The following is a 16,974-nucleotide window of genomic DNA, read 5'->3' on the forward strand; positions in this document are numbered from 1 at the left end:
AACAGAAAATGCAGAAGATTTATAAGGATAATTATACTACTAGGAAAACATTGGAACTTGCCTTCCCTCCCCCTGCCGGTGTCAATGCTGGAAGCAATATTGGCAATATTTACATAAGTAATGCCCAATCTGAAGTATTAAAATTGGAGAAGGTGCTATTTCAAGGATTATGGTTAATGGGATAAATGTTACACACTGTCCCATTGATATTTTAAATCTTAAAAGGTCAGATAGCATCTGTGAAGAGAAGAAGCAATGAACTTTCATAAGTATTGGAAACTGAAAAGATAAATTTTCAGATACAGATTAATTTCCGGATTGAAGAAGAGGAAAGAAAAGAACAAGGAGGAAGTTTGAAGAAGTGTTCTCTGCACCCTTTTATTTCACCACAGCTATGTACTTCCAACAATTTCTGTTTTTTCAAATTTCTAGCATGAGGGATATTCTATTTGCTTCTTTCATAGGCAGCATGGTAGCATAGTGGTTAGCATAATGCTTTAAGCACCAGTGATCGGTTGGGGTTCAATTCCCACCACTGGCTGTAAGTTTATACATTCTCTCTGTGACTGTGTGGATTTCCTCTCACATTTCAGAGACATGAGGTTTATGTTTAGTAAACTGTGAGCATGCTAAGTTGGTTCTGGAAGCATGGTGACACTTGCAGGCTGCCCCCAGCGTAATCCTGGACTGTGTCTGCTTTTGACGCAAACAATGCATTTCACTGGATGTTTCAATGACAAATAAAGCTAATCTGGTTTCTAAATCCATTTTCATCTATATCAGTTTTATACTGATATAAGCCACTGAATTCTTTACAATAGAGCATCATATTCATGTTTTGTGATCTGGGCATTGCTGATGAGGTCATCAATTATTGTGTATCCTGAATTACCTTTCATAAGGTTCCTCTGAGCCACCTTGAAACGGGAAGTCCTTCTGGTGAAAGTGTTCCCAAAGTACTGCTAAATAGGAGGCACCAGGATTTGTATCTTGCAATGAAGAAAGAACAGTGATATATTTCCCATTCAGAATGAGGGGACCCTGTAGGTTGTGATGCTCCATGTATTTGCTGCCCTTGGTGATGGAGGCTGCAAGTTAGGAAACTTCAGTCAGCATTGTTGATCCATTGGGTGTTAGTGAAATTTTCCTCTGCAGCAATGAGCCCCTCTGAAGAGCTCTTCCCATTCATTTTTTACCAGATCCAAACACAATTTTGATTTGCACTCCCATTCCTCTCCGTGAACTTGCCACACATTGATTCTAATCTCTTGCAGCTGTACTCCGTTTCTTTTCTGTTTTAATTGTTCAATCATTAATAATTCTGCAGGTTTATCTCACACTTCTAACACCTTACTTTCGTGAATTTAAACAGAACAATGAACTCTCCAAGGAAGTTAGCAAATTGAAGGAGGCACTGAACAGTCTCTCTCAACTTTCCTACACTGCAAACACTGTCAAGAGGCAAAACCAACAACTTGAGGTTCTTCAGCAGCAAGTAAAACATTTACAGCACCAGCTATCTGTAAGTACATGTTGTTGGAACTGGGTTTTTTTTATACTTTTGGTAAGATATGACTGCAACTTTTCATTGGTTCCTTCTTGTCTCAGGAATTTGTTTTAGTTGAAATATAATGTTGCTAGGCTATGCAAAAGTGCCATCTTGTTTCTTTTCCTCTGTCTGTGCCCTACAGTTCATATGCTCTGTATCTGTTCCTTTGTTTAATCACTAAAATAAACGATTATGAAGCAACAAGTTTCCACTTAGGCTTCTAAATGAAACCTGGGATCAGAAAAAATTACCGAGATCTCACTATACGTTGTTCTCTTCTATTCTGCTTTATTTGTCAATTATGGGGATAGTCCATCTTTGAATTAAAAAATACAGATTTTGAAAAACGATGTAGGCCTGTCCCGGCATATATGACAAATCAACTCTTCTCAGGGTTTCAGCTGGGTACAGGTATCAATTATAGTCAGCATTTCAATGACAAGCTCTGCCATCTTCATCAGGGATCAACTGCTGAAGGAGGTAGAGTTTGTCATTGAAACATCGGTTACCTGGCTGGAAGCCCGGGAAGAGTTGATTCGTAATATAGGTTTTGCCTCTTATTGCTTTTTTTTTAATTGAGATACAGTGCAGAACAGGCCATTTCAACCCTACAAGCCTTACCGCCCAGCAACCTATCTATTTAGGGCAGTACGATAGCATAGTGGTTAGCACGATGCTTTACAGTACCAGCAACCTGGGTTCAGTTTTAAGGAGATTATATGTCCTCTCCGTAACCGTGTGGCTTTTCTCCAGCTGCTGCGGTTTTCTTTCTCAGTCCAAAGATGTACCAGTTGGTAGATTAATTGGTCATTGTAAATTGTCCTGTGAAACTGGGATTGAACCGGGGGGTTGCTGAGCAGCATGGCGCGAAGGGCCGGAGGGACTATTCCGCACTGTATCTCAATCAATCAATCAATCAATCATTCTATAAATAAATAACGAAATAAACAAACAAACAAACCCGAGGCAGATCACAGGACAATTCCAAATGACCAATTAACCTACTAACCAGTATGTCTTTAGAATGTGGGAGGAAACCTCGGCACCCAGAAGAAGCCCACACGTTCATGGGGAGGAATGTACAGACTCCTTAGAGAGATGACACTGGAATTGATCTCTGAACTCCAGCTCTTTGACCTGTAATAGCGTCACACTAACTGATACGCTACCATGTATAAGGTATAGACTTCGAAATATTCTGGTACAGATGTTCCAGTCTCCTCCCACATTCCAAAGATATACAGGTTAGTATGTAGATTTGTCACATGGGTGTAATTGGGCAGCGTGGGCTCATTGGGCTTGAAGAGACTGTTCCCGTGATATTTCTAAATAAAATAAATAAGGTTCATTTTCATCTTCTGGAACAAAACACAACAGCTCACAGATACTTCAAGGTAGTAAAAGCATCGAAGCTGTTTTAAAGGATGTTTATCAAACAAAATCTGACATTGAACTACATGGGGTGATATTGGTAACGGTGACCATCTTCAGGAAAAGTACCACCACCCCCCATGAACTTTTCAGTCATTGTACTTCGTGTGTGTTTTTAAACTGCTTCATTTAATGAAATGTAATTATCTTATTCATAGGAAGCGAATCAACGACACCATGAAGTAGTATCTGTCTATCGTATGCATCTTCTGTATGCTGTACAGGTACATTTCCTTAATAATCCTTTTATATTCAAAAGGTATTTTGCCATGAATTCTGAAATGGCATTTTGTTTATTTCGCAAGGATTTCTTTCGTTCTTGATATAATGATATTTAATAATGCATAGAAGAAACTGTTCAGTCCTTTGCATCAACAGTAGTCCTCAGAGAAATCCCATCTCCCCCATTTGCTCTTCTGTAAGCTTTTCTCTCACCCATCACAGAATAGCATGTAAACTGCACATCGGCTGCACCTGTGTTCCTGAATCTGTGATACAACCGCACTGTTCCTCCTATTTCTGTACGACCAGCTTTTCCCTATTTCAATAAAATGTGCCATGCATAAAAGAAACCCTTTAATACTCAATGCAACAGGAAAAGTGACTTGTATGTGGCTGACAAGAGAAAGTAAGGAAAGTGTTATGTCCAAGTAAGAGACTTACAAAGTTGTCAGACCCAAACTGGTAGCATTTTAGAACTCATTGAAAGACAACGAAGACACAAGAGGTTCTGCATATTGGACATATTGCACAAAAAGCTGGAGGAACTCAGCAGGTCAGGCAGCATCCAGGGAGCGAAATGAACAGTTAATGCTTTGGGCTGAGACCCATCATCAGGACTCCTTTCCTCTCCATAGATGCTGCCTGACATGCTGAGTTCCTCCAGCATTTGTTGTGTGTTGCTCAAGATTTCCATTGAAGTAACATTAAAAGAAAATGAGGAGGAATGAGAAGGTATCCATAGTGAAGGAGGGCAAATTTCAGGGACTTGCAAAGGGATCTATGAAAGCTGAACAGGAGGGAAAAATGTTAGGTAAAACTGTGGAAAATATTAAATGAGTCGCAGGTAAGATTGAAAAGGAGATTGCTGAGATTCAAGCTATGATGGGAAGGAATCAGGAAAGTAATGGCAACCTAACCAATGTACTCGATCACCAATTTATTAGGTGCACCTGTACACAGGCTCATTAATGTAAATATTTAATCAGCCAATCATGTGGCAGCAACTCAGTGCATAAAAGCATACAGGCGTGGTCAAAGTTCAGTTTGTTGTTCAGACAAACATCAGAATGGGGGAGAAATGTGATCTAAGTGCTTTGACTGTGGAATGGTTGTTATTGTCAGAAGGGGTGGTTTAAGTATCTCAGAAACTGCTGATATCCTGGGATTTTCATGCACAAAAGTTTATAGAGAATGATGTGAAAAATTTAAAAGAAACAGCCAGTAAGCGGCAGATCTGTGGGCGAAAATGAGAGAGGTCAGAGGAAAACAGTCAGACTGGTTCAAGCTGACAGGAAGTTCGAAGTAAGTTTTTTTTAATCAATGTGCATATACAACCCTCGGATTCATTTTCTTGTGGGCCTACTCAGCAAATCTATAAAATAGTAATTCAAGTAACCTGCACAACACATTAAACCTTGATCTCTGTACCTAATAAAGTGGTCATTGTGTGTACCCTATCATTAAAGAAGTTGAATGCACGAACACAATAGAATAGGCTAATGGTAAATGTCAGGTTCATAGTACATTATTTAAATAAGCAGAAAGTGTAGGGGAAATCTGTAAAAGCAGAAAAACAGGACACAAAAAGGAGCAAAATTAACTATTTTATAAATAAGTAAAAACAGTTCAAAGCAATAGATGAGGCAGAGTGTTGTTGAGACAATGCTGTTTTATCTACAAATTACATACTTGGTATCTGTCATCTCTAAGGGAAAAATAGTTGAGAAAAGGCACTTACATGCACGTCAGCACTCTAAAATAGAAAAGCCTTGAGTGGAGAGCTGGGGAAAATACAAGTGGAAATGGCAGAAGCTCTCTCCAGAATGTATAGGGAGGAGCTGAGGTTTCTAAATGCTGTCATCATCATCACATGCTGTGTCATATAACGTGGGCGATCATGACCATGATTGCTTTTGGCAATTTATTCTACAGAAGTGGTTTGCCATTGCCTTCCTCTGGGCAGTGTCTTTACAAGACGGGCAATCCCAGCCATTATCAATACTCTTCAGAGATTGTCTGCCTGGTGTCAATGGTCGCGTAAACATAGAAACATAGAAAACCTACAGCACAATACAGGCCCTTTGGCCCACAAGGTTGTGCCGAACATGTCCCTACCTTAGAAATTACTAGGCTTACCTATAGCCCTCTATTTTTCTAAGCTCCATGTACCTATCTAAAGTCTCTTAAAAGAACCTATCGTTTCCGCCTCCACCATCTTTGCAGGCAGCCTATTCCACACACTCACCACTCTTTGAGTAAAGAACTTACCCCTGACATCTCCTCTGTACCTACTCCCCAGCACTTTAAACCTGCATCCTCTTGTGGCAACTATTTCAGCCCTGGGAAAAAGCTTCTGACTATCCTCCTGATCAATGCCTCTCATCATCTTGTATACCTCTGTCAGGTCACCTTTCATCCTCCGTCGCTCCAAGGAGAAAAGGCGGAGTTCACTCAACCTGTTTTCATAAGGCATACTCCCCAATCCAGGCAACATTCTTGTAAATCTCCTCTGTACCCTTTCTATGGCTTCCACATCCTTCCTGTCGTGAGGCGACCAAAACTGAGCACAGTACTCTAAGTGGGGTCTGACCAGGATCCTATATAGCTGCAACATTACCTCTCGGCTCCTAAATTCAATTCCACAATTGATGAAGGCCAATACACCATACGCCTTCTTAACCACTGAGTCAAACTGTGCAGCTGCTTTGAGCGTCCTGTGGACTCGGACTCCAAGATCCCTCTGATCCTCCACACTGCCAAGAGTCTTACCATTAATACTATAACCAGGACTTGTGATGTGCACCAGCTGCTCATATGAGCATCCACCACCTGCTCCCATGGCTTCACGTGACTCTGATTGGGGGCTAAGCAGGTGCTACACCTTGCCCAAGGGTGACCTGCAGGCCAGCAGAGGGAAGGAGCGCCTTACACCTCTTTTGGTAGAGACGTATCTCTACCCCCTACCCTCTCTGAATGATAAGCCTTTTCTTTTAAAAAAAAAAGGTGAGATCATTAAATCTTCAACATACCATCTGACCAAAGCTCACACGTTTGGAGGGGTGAAGCAGAGAAGTTTAGTATTATTCCTTAAGAGGTTAAGATGCATCTATAGTAAACCTGTTAGGTGTATGTAATTTTAAAAAAAACTAAGAAACTTTATTCATGTCAAATTTGTCCAATGTATTCTGAATACTGCTTTCTTAGTACTGAGATGGGAGTGGGCAGGAACCTGTTTTTCTAGCTAAAACTACCAATACCTTCCTTTTTCTACACTGTCCACAAATGCCGTTAAGTAGCATCCTGAGGCTTCTATTTGTGTGGTATCATCCTCAAGCATTGTAAGACTATAGTACAATAAGATGGAAGCTTAACCTCAGTCTACCTCGTTATGTTTGTACCTTATTTACTGTTCTGCACTTTCCCTGTAGCTGTCACACTTTATTTTGTATTCTGTTATTGTTTTACTTTGTACTACCTCAGTGCACTGTGTAATGATCTGAACTGTATGAACTTAATAGAAGGCAAACTTTTCACTGTTCCTCTGTATATGTGTCAATTAAAAAAAAAATCAATTCTAACCCTTAAGGACCTTAATTGCACTACTGCATCTGTTTTGGAGCCAGAAGTTTTAATTTTGACATAACGCTTTCATGCTGTTCTAATGTTATTTTCCAGGGTCAAATGGATGAAGATGTTCAGAAAGCTCTGAAACAGATTTTGACCATGTGCAAAGCTCCAACACAAATGAAGTAAAATGTATAACATCACCTAAGTATGCTAATTGCTGAATATTCTTTAGTCACTGCTGTTAAACAATGATTGTGGGATAATGGTTGATTAAAGTTGCAAAGAAAAATAATTTTCAGATGCTTTCTTTGTTCAACCTACTAGCTGTGTCTTCCTTGTCATCGTGTTTCATGGTATGTAGCCTGTATGTTTGTTCAAATCTGCCCATGGTGAATTTCTGTGGGAACATAATAGTTTATAGAACTTCATTATGCTATGTCTGTTAATACTCATTTAGTGTAAGTACGGCAAAATCATGATATTGTTCGTTATGGTAATAACCAGAAACAACTAAGATCAGATATGTACTAGTAAAAATAGATGATAAATTATAGCATGTGCTGTTTTGAGATGCAGACACAGAATACAGTAATGAAGCTTAAAGCCATCTTGTCATCCCAAACAGTGCATGTAACCCTTGGGAAGCTGTGCCAAATAAGAGAAAAACGGGGAAATTAGCTGAAAGATTTGGGTTGGAGTTGTAGATAGAAGTTAGCGTCAAGATTAGATAAAGATGGGTTACATGAAAATCAGTTGTAAAATTCTGCACGGTTTTTTTTGACTAGTGTTGCTCCAGGAATCACAGCAACATTGTTTTTCCCTTTTTTTATCTTTGTCAGCCTAGTTAGTGAAGTCTTGCTATTATTCTTCTTTTGAAGCATTCCATTTTAAATCTGCTTCCCCTCTTCCCCACCCCCCCCCCACCCCTAATGGTGCATTCATTGCTCAGTCAACTCCACGGCCCACCCTGTTATCTCAACATGATGCAGAAGTTGAAAAGCAATTTCTTTTGCTCCATCGTAAGTTTTTTTTTGTAAAACCTTATTTATTTGGTTTAAATTAATTATTTCCTTGTACTTATCCAACGAAACTATTTTATGCATTTTGAGAAATAGTTACTGATATTTAATCACTTGTCACTAGTTAGTAGCTTAATGCATTGGTTCATTTCTAGAAAATCGAATGGCAGACCTGTTGAAGGTTTGAAACAGTACCTGGGAAGTCAAGCCATTATTCAATTATGTGAATACAATATGCTACATAAAGGCTATACAGTGTACAGTAAATTTTGGTAGATCTATACAAAACTGCAATTGCAACTTATTAATTGTACCATTTGTATAGTTAAGTGATAGATTTGTAAATTAAATGATTATTGACAAGTTTTTTTTACTTATTCTGTAATCCTGTGTGACCTTCTCTAAATCAGGAACAGATAACAAATTAGTTGCTAAAATAAAATAGTTTCAGTATTTACAGCACAATGCTGCACGTAATATTTGATCTGACAGCATATTTAATACTAATCTAAACAATGAACAGATTTGCATGTCACATTCATGTGTCTATGTAATATCTGACCATTCACATCCTGACACTGTGAGAAAATAAATCATAGTTGTTAAAAAACTCAATATTACATTAAAAGAGTTACATTAAAAGGAAATAATGCACGAATACATTTTACTAAGTAACTGGATTAGATAGTCAACTTGTTTTTTTTATTAAATTAGATATTCCAGCATGGTCAGCATTATAATCCACATTTCAGTTCAGATTGTAGATTATTTGATTAAAATTGGCAACATTGGAAGATCAGTCTTGGAAGAAGAATTATTTTAAATACAATTAAAATCATTTCGGGGGGCGGGGGAGTGCATAAAATAGTCGTCATGGAGTACTGAACTGTACTTGGTGTACTGAGCTTGGTGAAAAGCTAAATACAAACTAACTTGAATAATCATACAATAACAACATCTTGCAATTGGAGTTGTGTGAACTAACCTAGTGTTGATAGTGAGATTATACTGTTTTTCTAAGCAAACAAAGCATGAATAATTAATAGTCGGCATTTATATTGTGCATTGTCCCACTGGAATTGTTTGCACATGTAATTTTGAGCTTTTTGTGAACTACTTGCTTATATTTGTTTTTAAAAATGCTTTAACCTACTCTTCTAAAATATGCAAAGAAATTTACAGTTTTAAAACAAATGTGCTAGACAAGGGTATTTTTAATTCACATTCAATATTTTCTTTAAAATTGCTTTATTGCCTGTTTATATTTTACCACCACTAAACATTGACTGTTCAAGTTCAATTTTATTTTCATTCTACCTTATACATGTATACTACTAAATGAAGCAATGTTCCTTCAAACCAAGGTGCAAACCTCAATACGTATAACTCACACATACAACACTTAAAGTAATATTACTACAAATAAATTAACAAATAAAAGTATAGATTCCAGAAGACCTACATTTGGCATAAGGTGCATTTAAAATGTGAACAATATAACACTGCCTGCACAGTACAAATTAACATAAAATAGGGATTTCTTGCCAGGGTACTTCAGATTTCCCTATAATGAGTATAGGACAAATATTATTTGATTGTCTTGAAATTCAGTGTATAATAGATTAATATGAATATTCAAGGCAACATAGCAGTTAATTAAGTCTAATGCAGAATTGTACACAACATTGTGAAACTAAAGGAAATGCAAGCTGCAAGAATGACAGGAGGACATGATATAGGTTTAGATTTCTGCACTTAATGAAATAATGCATACTCTCTAGTTGGTCTGCCAAGTACTGATATGACATCCAACAGTAGAAGAGGGAGTCTCCCCTCTACCCAGTTATAAAAATGCCTTCAGTGACTCACTGAAAGATAACTTGGGCGGTTCCATGTCCGCAGCCCTCCTGTTGCCCATGGGCCATCCAAACCAAATGGAACCAAATACTCAGTGAAAAAGCAACTTGCCTACACCTTTATTTTTTTTCTTAATTTTGTGTATTGTCTATTCAATACTTTTGATCTTAAACACAAGCTGCTGGAAGTCCAGAGCAGCAGACACAAAATGCTGGAGGAACTCAGCAGGTCAGGCAGCATCTGTGGAGGGGAATAAAGGGTCAACATTTTTTAGACAAGATCCTTCATCAGAACTGGAAACAAAGGGGGTGGAAGCCAGAGTAGGAAGGTTTAGGGAGGGGAAGAAATACAAACTGGCAGGTGATAGGTGAAGCTGAGTGAGGGGGAAGTTGGATAAAGTGAGAAGCTAGTAAGTGATGGGTAGAATAGGTAAAGGTCCAAAGAAGTAGTAATCTTGACAGAAGAGGAGTATGAATAATGGGAGAAAGAGGATGAAGAGGGAGATGGTAGGCAGAAGAGAAGGGCTAGGAGGGGAACCAGAATGGGAAATGGAAAATGAGAGGAGCAGGGGGGAAAAGTTACTGGAAGTAATACAACTTGAGAGTGGTTGTACCATGACAGTGGAGGAGACCATGGATCAACATATGGGAAAGAGAAGTTAAACTGAAATGGGTGGCCACTGGAAAATGCTGCCTGGTGTGGTGGGTACTCCAAATGTGATTTTCTCTCCATTTGGATAGATCAAATGCAGATTGTTAGACCACTCTCATAAACCTTCATTTGATCCATATGTCTGCTGCTGAGCTTCCAGAGCGGTGAGCAAGTTAGTAAATCTGGCAGGAACGAAGGATGTTGGGAATGGTGAGGGTGGAGGTGTGTGGTACAGGTGGCAGAGGACTGCCAGGGGTGGGGGGGGGGGTGTTGGTGCAGATACACCCAGCCCTGAGACACCAGGCAAGATCACCTGATGCCAAACAATTGGTTTATTGGTCATTACAGAATATCTCTCTGATGCCTCTCACTCCCTCCCCTCTCCCCTTTTCCTAACTATAATTCCTCCCTCCCTACCTCTTCCCACTCTCAGGGCACAACAGAAGACGCATCATAATCAGGTTTATCATCACTCATATATATCATGAAATTTGGGTTTTCTTGCACAATACTGCAGGAATCGTGGTGAGATGGCTAATTAGATCCAAGATTGGCTTGGTGATGGGAGTGAGAGGATAGTTGTGGTAATTTCTGATTTGAAACTGCAGTCTTCATTGCTGGGATCTTCGCTGCTTGTTATACATATTAATGGCATGAATGTCGGAGGTCTGATTAGCAAATTTGCAGATGACATTAAGATTATTTTGGACAGCAAGGAATGGTGTTTAAGGCTATGTCGAGATATAGAAAGTTGTGTGGGATATTGGCAGATGGAATTTATCCCAAGTGTGAGGTTATGCATTTTGGGAAATCAAATAGTGGTAGACACTAAAATATTGATGAACAGAGACTTGGATCCTAGGGGAGGGTCTAAGCCCACAGTTCCCTGAAAGTGGCTACACAGGTTGAGTAGGGTAGTGAAGGCCAATGCCTTTCTTCATAGGTCAGAGCACAAAATATGAAAGTTGGGACATTGCTTCAACTTTCCAAAACACTATTAGGCTGCTCTTTGAGCATTGAGTGCAGATCTGATTACCACATTATAGGGAGGATGTGATGGTGCCTGAAAGAGTGCAGAGGAGATGTATCAGTAAGTTGTCTGGACTTCAGTGAGATTCGGCAAGTTGGGCTTGTTTCACCTGGGTTGAAGAAGACTGAAAAATTAAACAAGTGTAGAGGATTGAGGGGCAAAGATAGGCTAGGTAGTTAAAATATTTTCCCATGGTAGAAGTATGTGAAAGAAGAGTGCATAGGTTTAATTAAGAGTAAGTTTTAAAGATCATTTGAGGAGAAACTTATTTTATAGAGTGTGTGTGTGGTCGATATCTAAAATGCACTGACAGAAGAGGTGGTGGATTCAGATGCAGTAACCACATTTAAGAGGCATGTATGACAGACTTAAATGGGCCAGGCATATGAGAATATAAGCCTAATGCAGGCAAATGGGAAGCACAACTGGGCAAAATGGTCAGTATGGATGGGAGGGTCAAAAGGCCCGTTTCAGTGCTATAAACATTTATGAAAGATAATCATAAAAACAGAGAATAAAATCTTACAAGATTGATTATAACATATATGTTATAATCAATCTGTAAGATTTTATTCTCTTCTCTCTCCTCAAATGCTCCCCTAATACACATTCTGATCATTGTATTAGTTCAGATTTCCAGGATCTGCTGCATTTTGTGTCTCATAATTCCAATATTTGTTTTCATCTCATTTGGTATCTTCACAACCCTCCCCCCCCCCCCCAACATTGGATATTTTCCTTCCTCTCCACCACTTCTGTCTCTTCAACAGGAAGTTAGAAATCAAGCATTCTTTCAATTTTAATGTCTCAGTCTCTCATCAAGTTGAAATAATAAAACCATTTCTCCTACCTTCCCCTTTAGAGTACCTGGCCTACTGAGTATTTCCAGTATTTTTGTTCTAAAGTCTGATGGACTGTTTTCATTCTATCATATTGTTCTTTTAAGTGAACATGGCTTAGATAAAACGCATTAAACCTCGTGTATGACCATTCGCATAATCCAAATGACTTCATTTGGAAGCCATGTATTTAGCCAATTCATGATCAAAATAATATTTAATATTCACCTGAACTAAAAGCTATTTTCATGCACTTAACGAGAAAGCTAAGGTCAAGCCAAACAGTTTTTGTGCAAAATATATTACTAGTTCCTCCAGTTTAAAAATCATTTTTTATAAAAATATAATGCCTACTATGACACCAGCTACACCCAGCCCATCCTAAAATGTTTGTATAATGCTTAGTTAGGATAAGTTGTACTGAGATGGGGGCACGTCTCTGGGGTCTGTGTGAAATGTTGGCTTGTAAACTCTGGTGTTGAAATTGTAAAATATACCACTTCTGACATAAATTTTAACTGCTATATTGACATAAGAGCAATAAACCATGTTTTTATTTATTGCATCTGCCTAAACTACAACTTCAAAATGACATTAGAATCCACTGAAATCAGTACTATGTATTTTTGGATAATAAATTGTTTTTGTTATTAAAGTTGTGATTGTGTCATTATCTTTGATATTTTAACAATTAAGTCAACGTCCAAATATTTAATTTTTGCTTATCTTGGTCATTAAGCCTATATTAAAGGGAGACTGGGGACGGTCCCTTGCTTTTTCAGAAAGGTCACTTGGTTCAAAACGTTCTATGGCACAAGAACTCAGACTGCCATTTGTCTTCTGCTCCCTGTGTTGCCATTTGTCAATATCACTTAAAGCCATATTAAGAGAGGTTGGGTGTCCTGCCCCAAGTGATTGCCACCTGCTTTCCCCAAAATAGTTCCTCTATCTATAAGTGGAATTTACTCCATTGTCCTTGACAGTGTTCAACTCAAATCATCACTCAAGGTGATTGAAGTCGATTTCGTGACTGGCACCCATTTCACTGCCCCACTTGTTCATTCCCTCAGTCATCAGTATACAGAACTGGCAAAATCAACTTGGTCACTTGGCAAGGCACATGCACTTGCCAGCACTTTTGACCATGCGATTTCCACTACTTAACAAGGATCTTGAAAGATCATTGTTATTGCTTCTGCAATCTCTCCAGCTACTTCCTTCAGAATCCAAGGGTGTATTCCATCAGGTCCAGGAGATTTATCTACCCTCAGACCATTAAGTTTCCTGAGCACCTTCTCAGTCATAATTTTCCCTGCACAAACTTCACTTCCCTGATACTCTTGAATGTCTGGAATACTGCAGACGTATTGCACTGTGAAGACTGATGCAAAATACACATTCAGTTCTTCTGCCCTCTCTACATCTCCCATTACAATATCTCCAGCGTCATTTTGTGTTGGTCCTATATCTACCCTCAACTCTGTTTTACGCTTTATATACTTAAAAAAAGCTTTTAGTATCTTCTTTGATATTAGTCACCAGCTTCCTTTTATAATTCATCTTTTCCTTCCTTACAACCTTCTTAGTTTCCTTTGCAAGTTTTTAAAAGCTTCCCAATCCTCTGTCTTCCCTCTGGCTCCTTTGTATGCCCTCTCTTTTGTCTTTACTTTGGCTCTGACTTCACTTGTTAGCCACGGTAGTGTCCTTCTTCCCTTTGAAAATTTCTTATTTGGAATATATCTGTCTTGCATTTCTCTCATTTTTTGCAGAAACTCCAGCCATTGCTGCTCTGCTGTCCTTCCTGCAAATGTCCCTTTCCAGTCAACTTCAGCCAGTTCCCCTCTCATGCCATTGTAATTTCCTTTATTCCACTGAAATACCGACACATTGGATTTTATTTTTTCCCTCTCAAATTTCAAAGTGAACTCAATCATATTGTGATCACTGTTCCCCAAGGGTTCCTTAACCTTGAGCTCTCTTATCACCTCCAAATCATTGCACAACACTCAATCCAGCACAGCCGATACCTTAGAGGGCTAACAAGCTGTTCTTGTTCGAGTGATTTTTGGAGAAGTAATAGGCAGGTGAGGAGAGGTTAAAGGCCAGAGTGGGGAATAGACCATGAGACCATAAGATACAGAAGCCAAAGTGGGCCATTCAGCCCATCGAGTCTGCTCCACCAATCATGGGCTGATCCAATTTTTCCAGTCATCCCTACATCCCGATGCCCTGGCTAATCAAGAACCTATCTTTCTCTGAATTGAAGAAGGGGGGGGGGGGAGAAATCGATATTCATGCCATCAGGTTGGAGGCTACCTGGACAGAATATAAAGTGTTGCTTCTCCACCCTGAGGGTGGCCTCATCTTAGCACAAGAGGAGGCCATGGACTAACAATTCAGAATGGCAATGGGATTTGGAATTAAAATGTTTGGCTAGAAAGTTCCATTTTTGGGGGATGAAATGGAGGTGTTTGATGAAGCTGTCTGCAAATTCACAACGGGTCTCACCAATGTAGAGGTTTTTGCTCAAAAATGATTCCAATGATTAGGAAGTTTAGTTATATGGAGAAGTTGAGGTTCTACTTGAAACGGATGAGCTGGTGAGGAAATTTAAAGTCTTCTAGGGTATGATAGTAGATGCAAAAAAAAAAAACTGTTCCCATTGATGGAAGAGTCCACAACTATGGGTTATGGAATGAACAGTAAGGGTAAAAGGCCCAGAGGTAACATGATGACTATACTTTGCAGTGTGAGTGATAGGAAATGGAATGCACTACTAGGAGTACCAGTGGAGGCAGACTCAATATTTGCATATAAAAATGACCTGGATGAGTATTTATTTATTGACATACACCGTGGAATAGGTCTTTCTGACCCTTCAAGCTGCACCACCCAACAACCCCCAATTTAACCCTAACCAAAGCACAGAGCAATTTACAATGGCCAATTAACCCACTAACTTGTACATCTTTGGACTGCGGGAGAAAACCCACACATTTCTGAAAGGGAAGTTTGTAAGGCTCTAGAGATCATACTGAAAAATGACAGTGGCAATAGTGTAGTGATTAATAAACCACTTTCAAGATTCAGATCATTTATTTCAAATTTGATTCTTGGAAAAAATTGCTGTTAAGTGCCAGTGATTGGAAATCAGGGTTCAATTCTCATCACTGTCTATAAGTACGTTCTCCCCATGACCACATGGATTTCCTCCAGGTAATTTGTTTCCTCCCATGTTGTAAAGACATACTAGTCAGGGTTTGTAAGTTGTGGGTATGCTATGTTGACACCAGAAACATGGCAACACTTGCAGGCTGCCCCCTGCACAACCTCGAACAGTGTCGGTCATTGACATAAATGACACATTTCACCATATGTTTCAATGAACATGCAACAAATAAAGATAGCCTTTAATCTTCAAATAATCTGCATGAAAATGTAGGTGGTCTGATTAGTATTCCAATCACAAACAAGATAAAATCTGCAGATGCTGGAAATACAAGCAACACACACAAAATGCTAGAGGAAATTGGCAGGCCAGGCAGCATTTATGGAAAACAGTACAGCTGGCATTTTGGGCCAAGACCCTTCAGCAGGACTGAAGAAAAAAAGATGAGGAGTAGATTTAAAAGCTGGGGGTGGGGGCGGGGAGGAGGGAGAAGCACAAGGTGATATGTGAAACTGGGAGGGGGAGGGATGAAGTAAAAAGCTGGAAGTTGATTGGTGAAAGAGATACAGGGCTGGAGAAAGGGGAATCTGATAGGAGAGGACAGAAGGCCATGGAAGAAAGAAAAGGGGGGAGGAGCACCAGAAGGAGGCGATAGGCAGGCAAGGAGATAAGGTAAGAGAGGGAAACAGGGTTGGGGAATGGTGGGGAAGGGGCGGGGCATTACTGGAAGTTCAGGAAATGGACGTTCATTCCATCAGGTTGGAGGCTACCCAGACAGAATATAAGGTGTTGTTCCTCCAACCTGAGTGTGGCCTCATCGTGACATTTGAGGAAGACATGGATTGGCATATCAGAATGGGAATGGGAAATGGAATTAAAATGGGTGACCACTGGAAGATCCCACTTCTTCTGGCGGATGGAGCGTAGGTGCTTGAATAAAGGGTCTCCCAATCTACATCAGGTCTCACCGATATACAGGAGACCACACCGGGAGCACCGGACACAGTATATGACCCCAACAGACTCACAGGTGAAGTGTCGCCTCAACTGGAAGGACTGTTTGGGGCCCTGAATAGTAGTGAGGGAGGAGGTTCAATTTCTTGAACTTCCAGTAATGCCCCCCATCACCATTCCCCATCTCCTTTTCTCTCTCTCACCTTATCTCCTTCAGGTCTTTGAGGCACACACCAGCCTCCAAACCAACACAAGGTTGTGGTCCTCTGGAGTTAACCTTTTAACCTGATGCATGATCAATCTAACCCTTTCCTTCCAGGTAACCCATATGATGCACCATCAATAACTCTCTGAGACGTGAGGCGAGATATTGGCTTTTATTGACTGGAAGAAAGAACAAACAGTAATTGACCACCATACTACATCCTGGAGACTGAGGGCCGGGCTCAGGCCTCAATCGCCTTTATACCGGGGTCTGTGGGAGGAGCCACGGTCTGTGGGAGGGGCCACAGGAGCAATCCGCAGTGGGCGTGTCCAGACAGGTATATGTAGTTCACCACACCATAATCCTCCATTTTTTTTAATCCAAGGGCCAAAGAGTTCCTAATGTATCTGCCTATACTACTTCCCCCAGCAGTGCCTTCCAGGTACTTACCCCTCTCTGTGATATCTCCCTTAAACTTCCC

At 39.8% G+C, this 16,974-nt stretch overlaps 1 protein-coding gene across 5 annotated transcripts in view; it reads left to right on the forward strand.

Moving 5' to 3' along the window:
• Window positions 1-12,820, forward strand: part of rai14 (retinoic acid induced 14) — a 210,030-nt gene extending 197,210 nt beyond the window's left edge. For all 5 annotated transcript variants that reach the window (XM_073064192.1, XM_073064191.1, XM_073064194.1 and 2 more), the window contains 3 exons: window positions 1,373-1,522; window positions 3,139-3,204; window positions 6,878-12,820. In XM_073064192.1, the coding sequence (XP_072920293.1) occupies window positions 1,373-1,522; window positions 3,139-3,204; window positions 6,878-6,955 (294 nt within the window). In that variant the 3' untranslated portion in view covers window positions 6,956-12,820. The remainder of the gene's footprint in view (window positions 1-1,372; window positions 1,523-3,138; window positions 3,205-6,877) is intronic.
• The last annotated feature ends 4,154 nt before the right edge of the window (window positions 12,821-16,974 follow it).

Source organism: Hemitrygon akajei, chromosome 13 (genome assembly GCF_048418815.1).
Source record: "Hemitrygon akajei chromosome 13, sHemAka1.3, whole genome shotgun sequence".
In the NCBI taxonomy this organism is placed as follows: Eukaryota; Metazoa; Chordata; class Chondrichthyes; order Myliobatiformes; family Dasyatidae; genus Hemitrygon; species Hemitrygon akajei.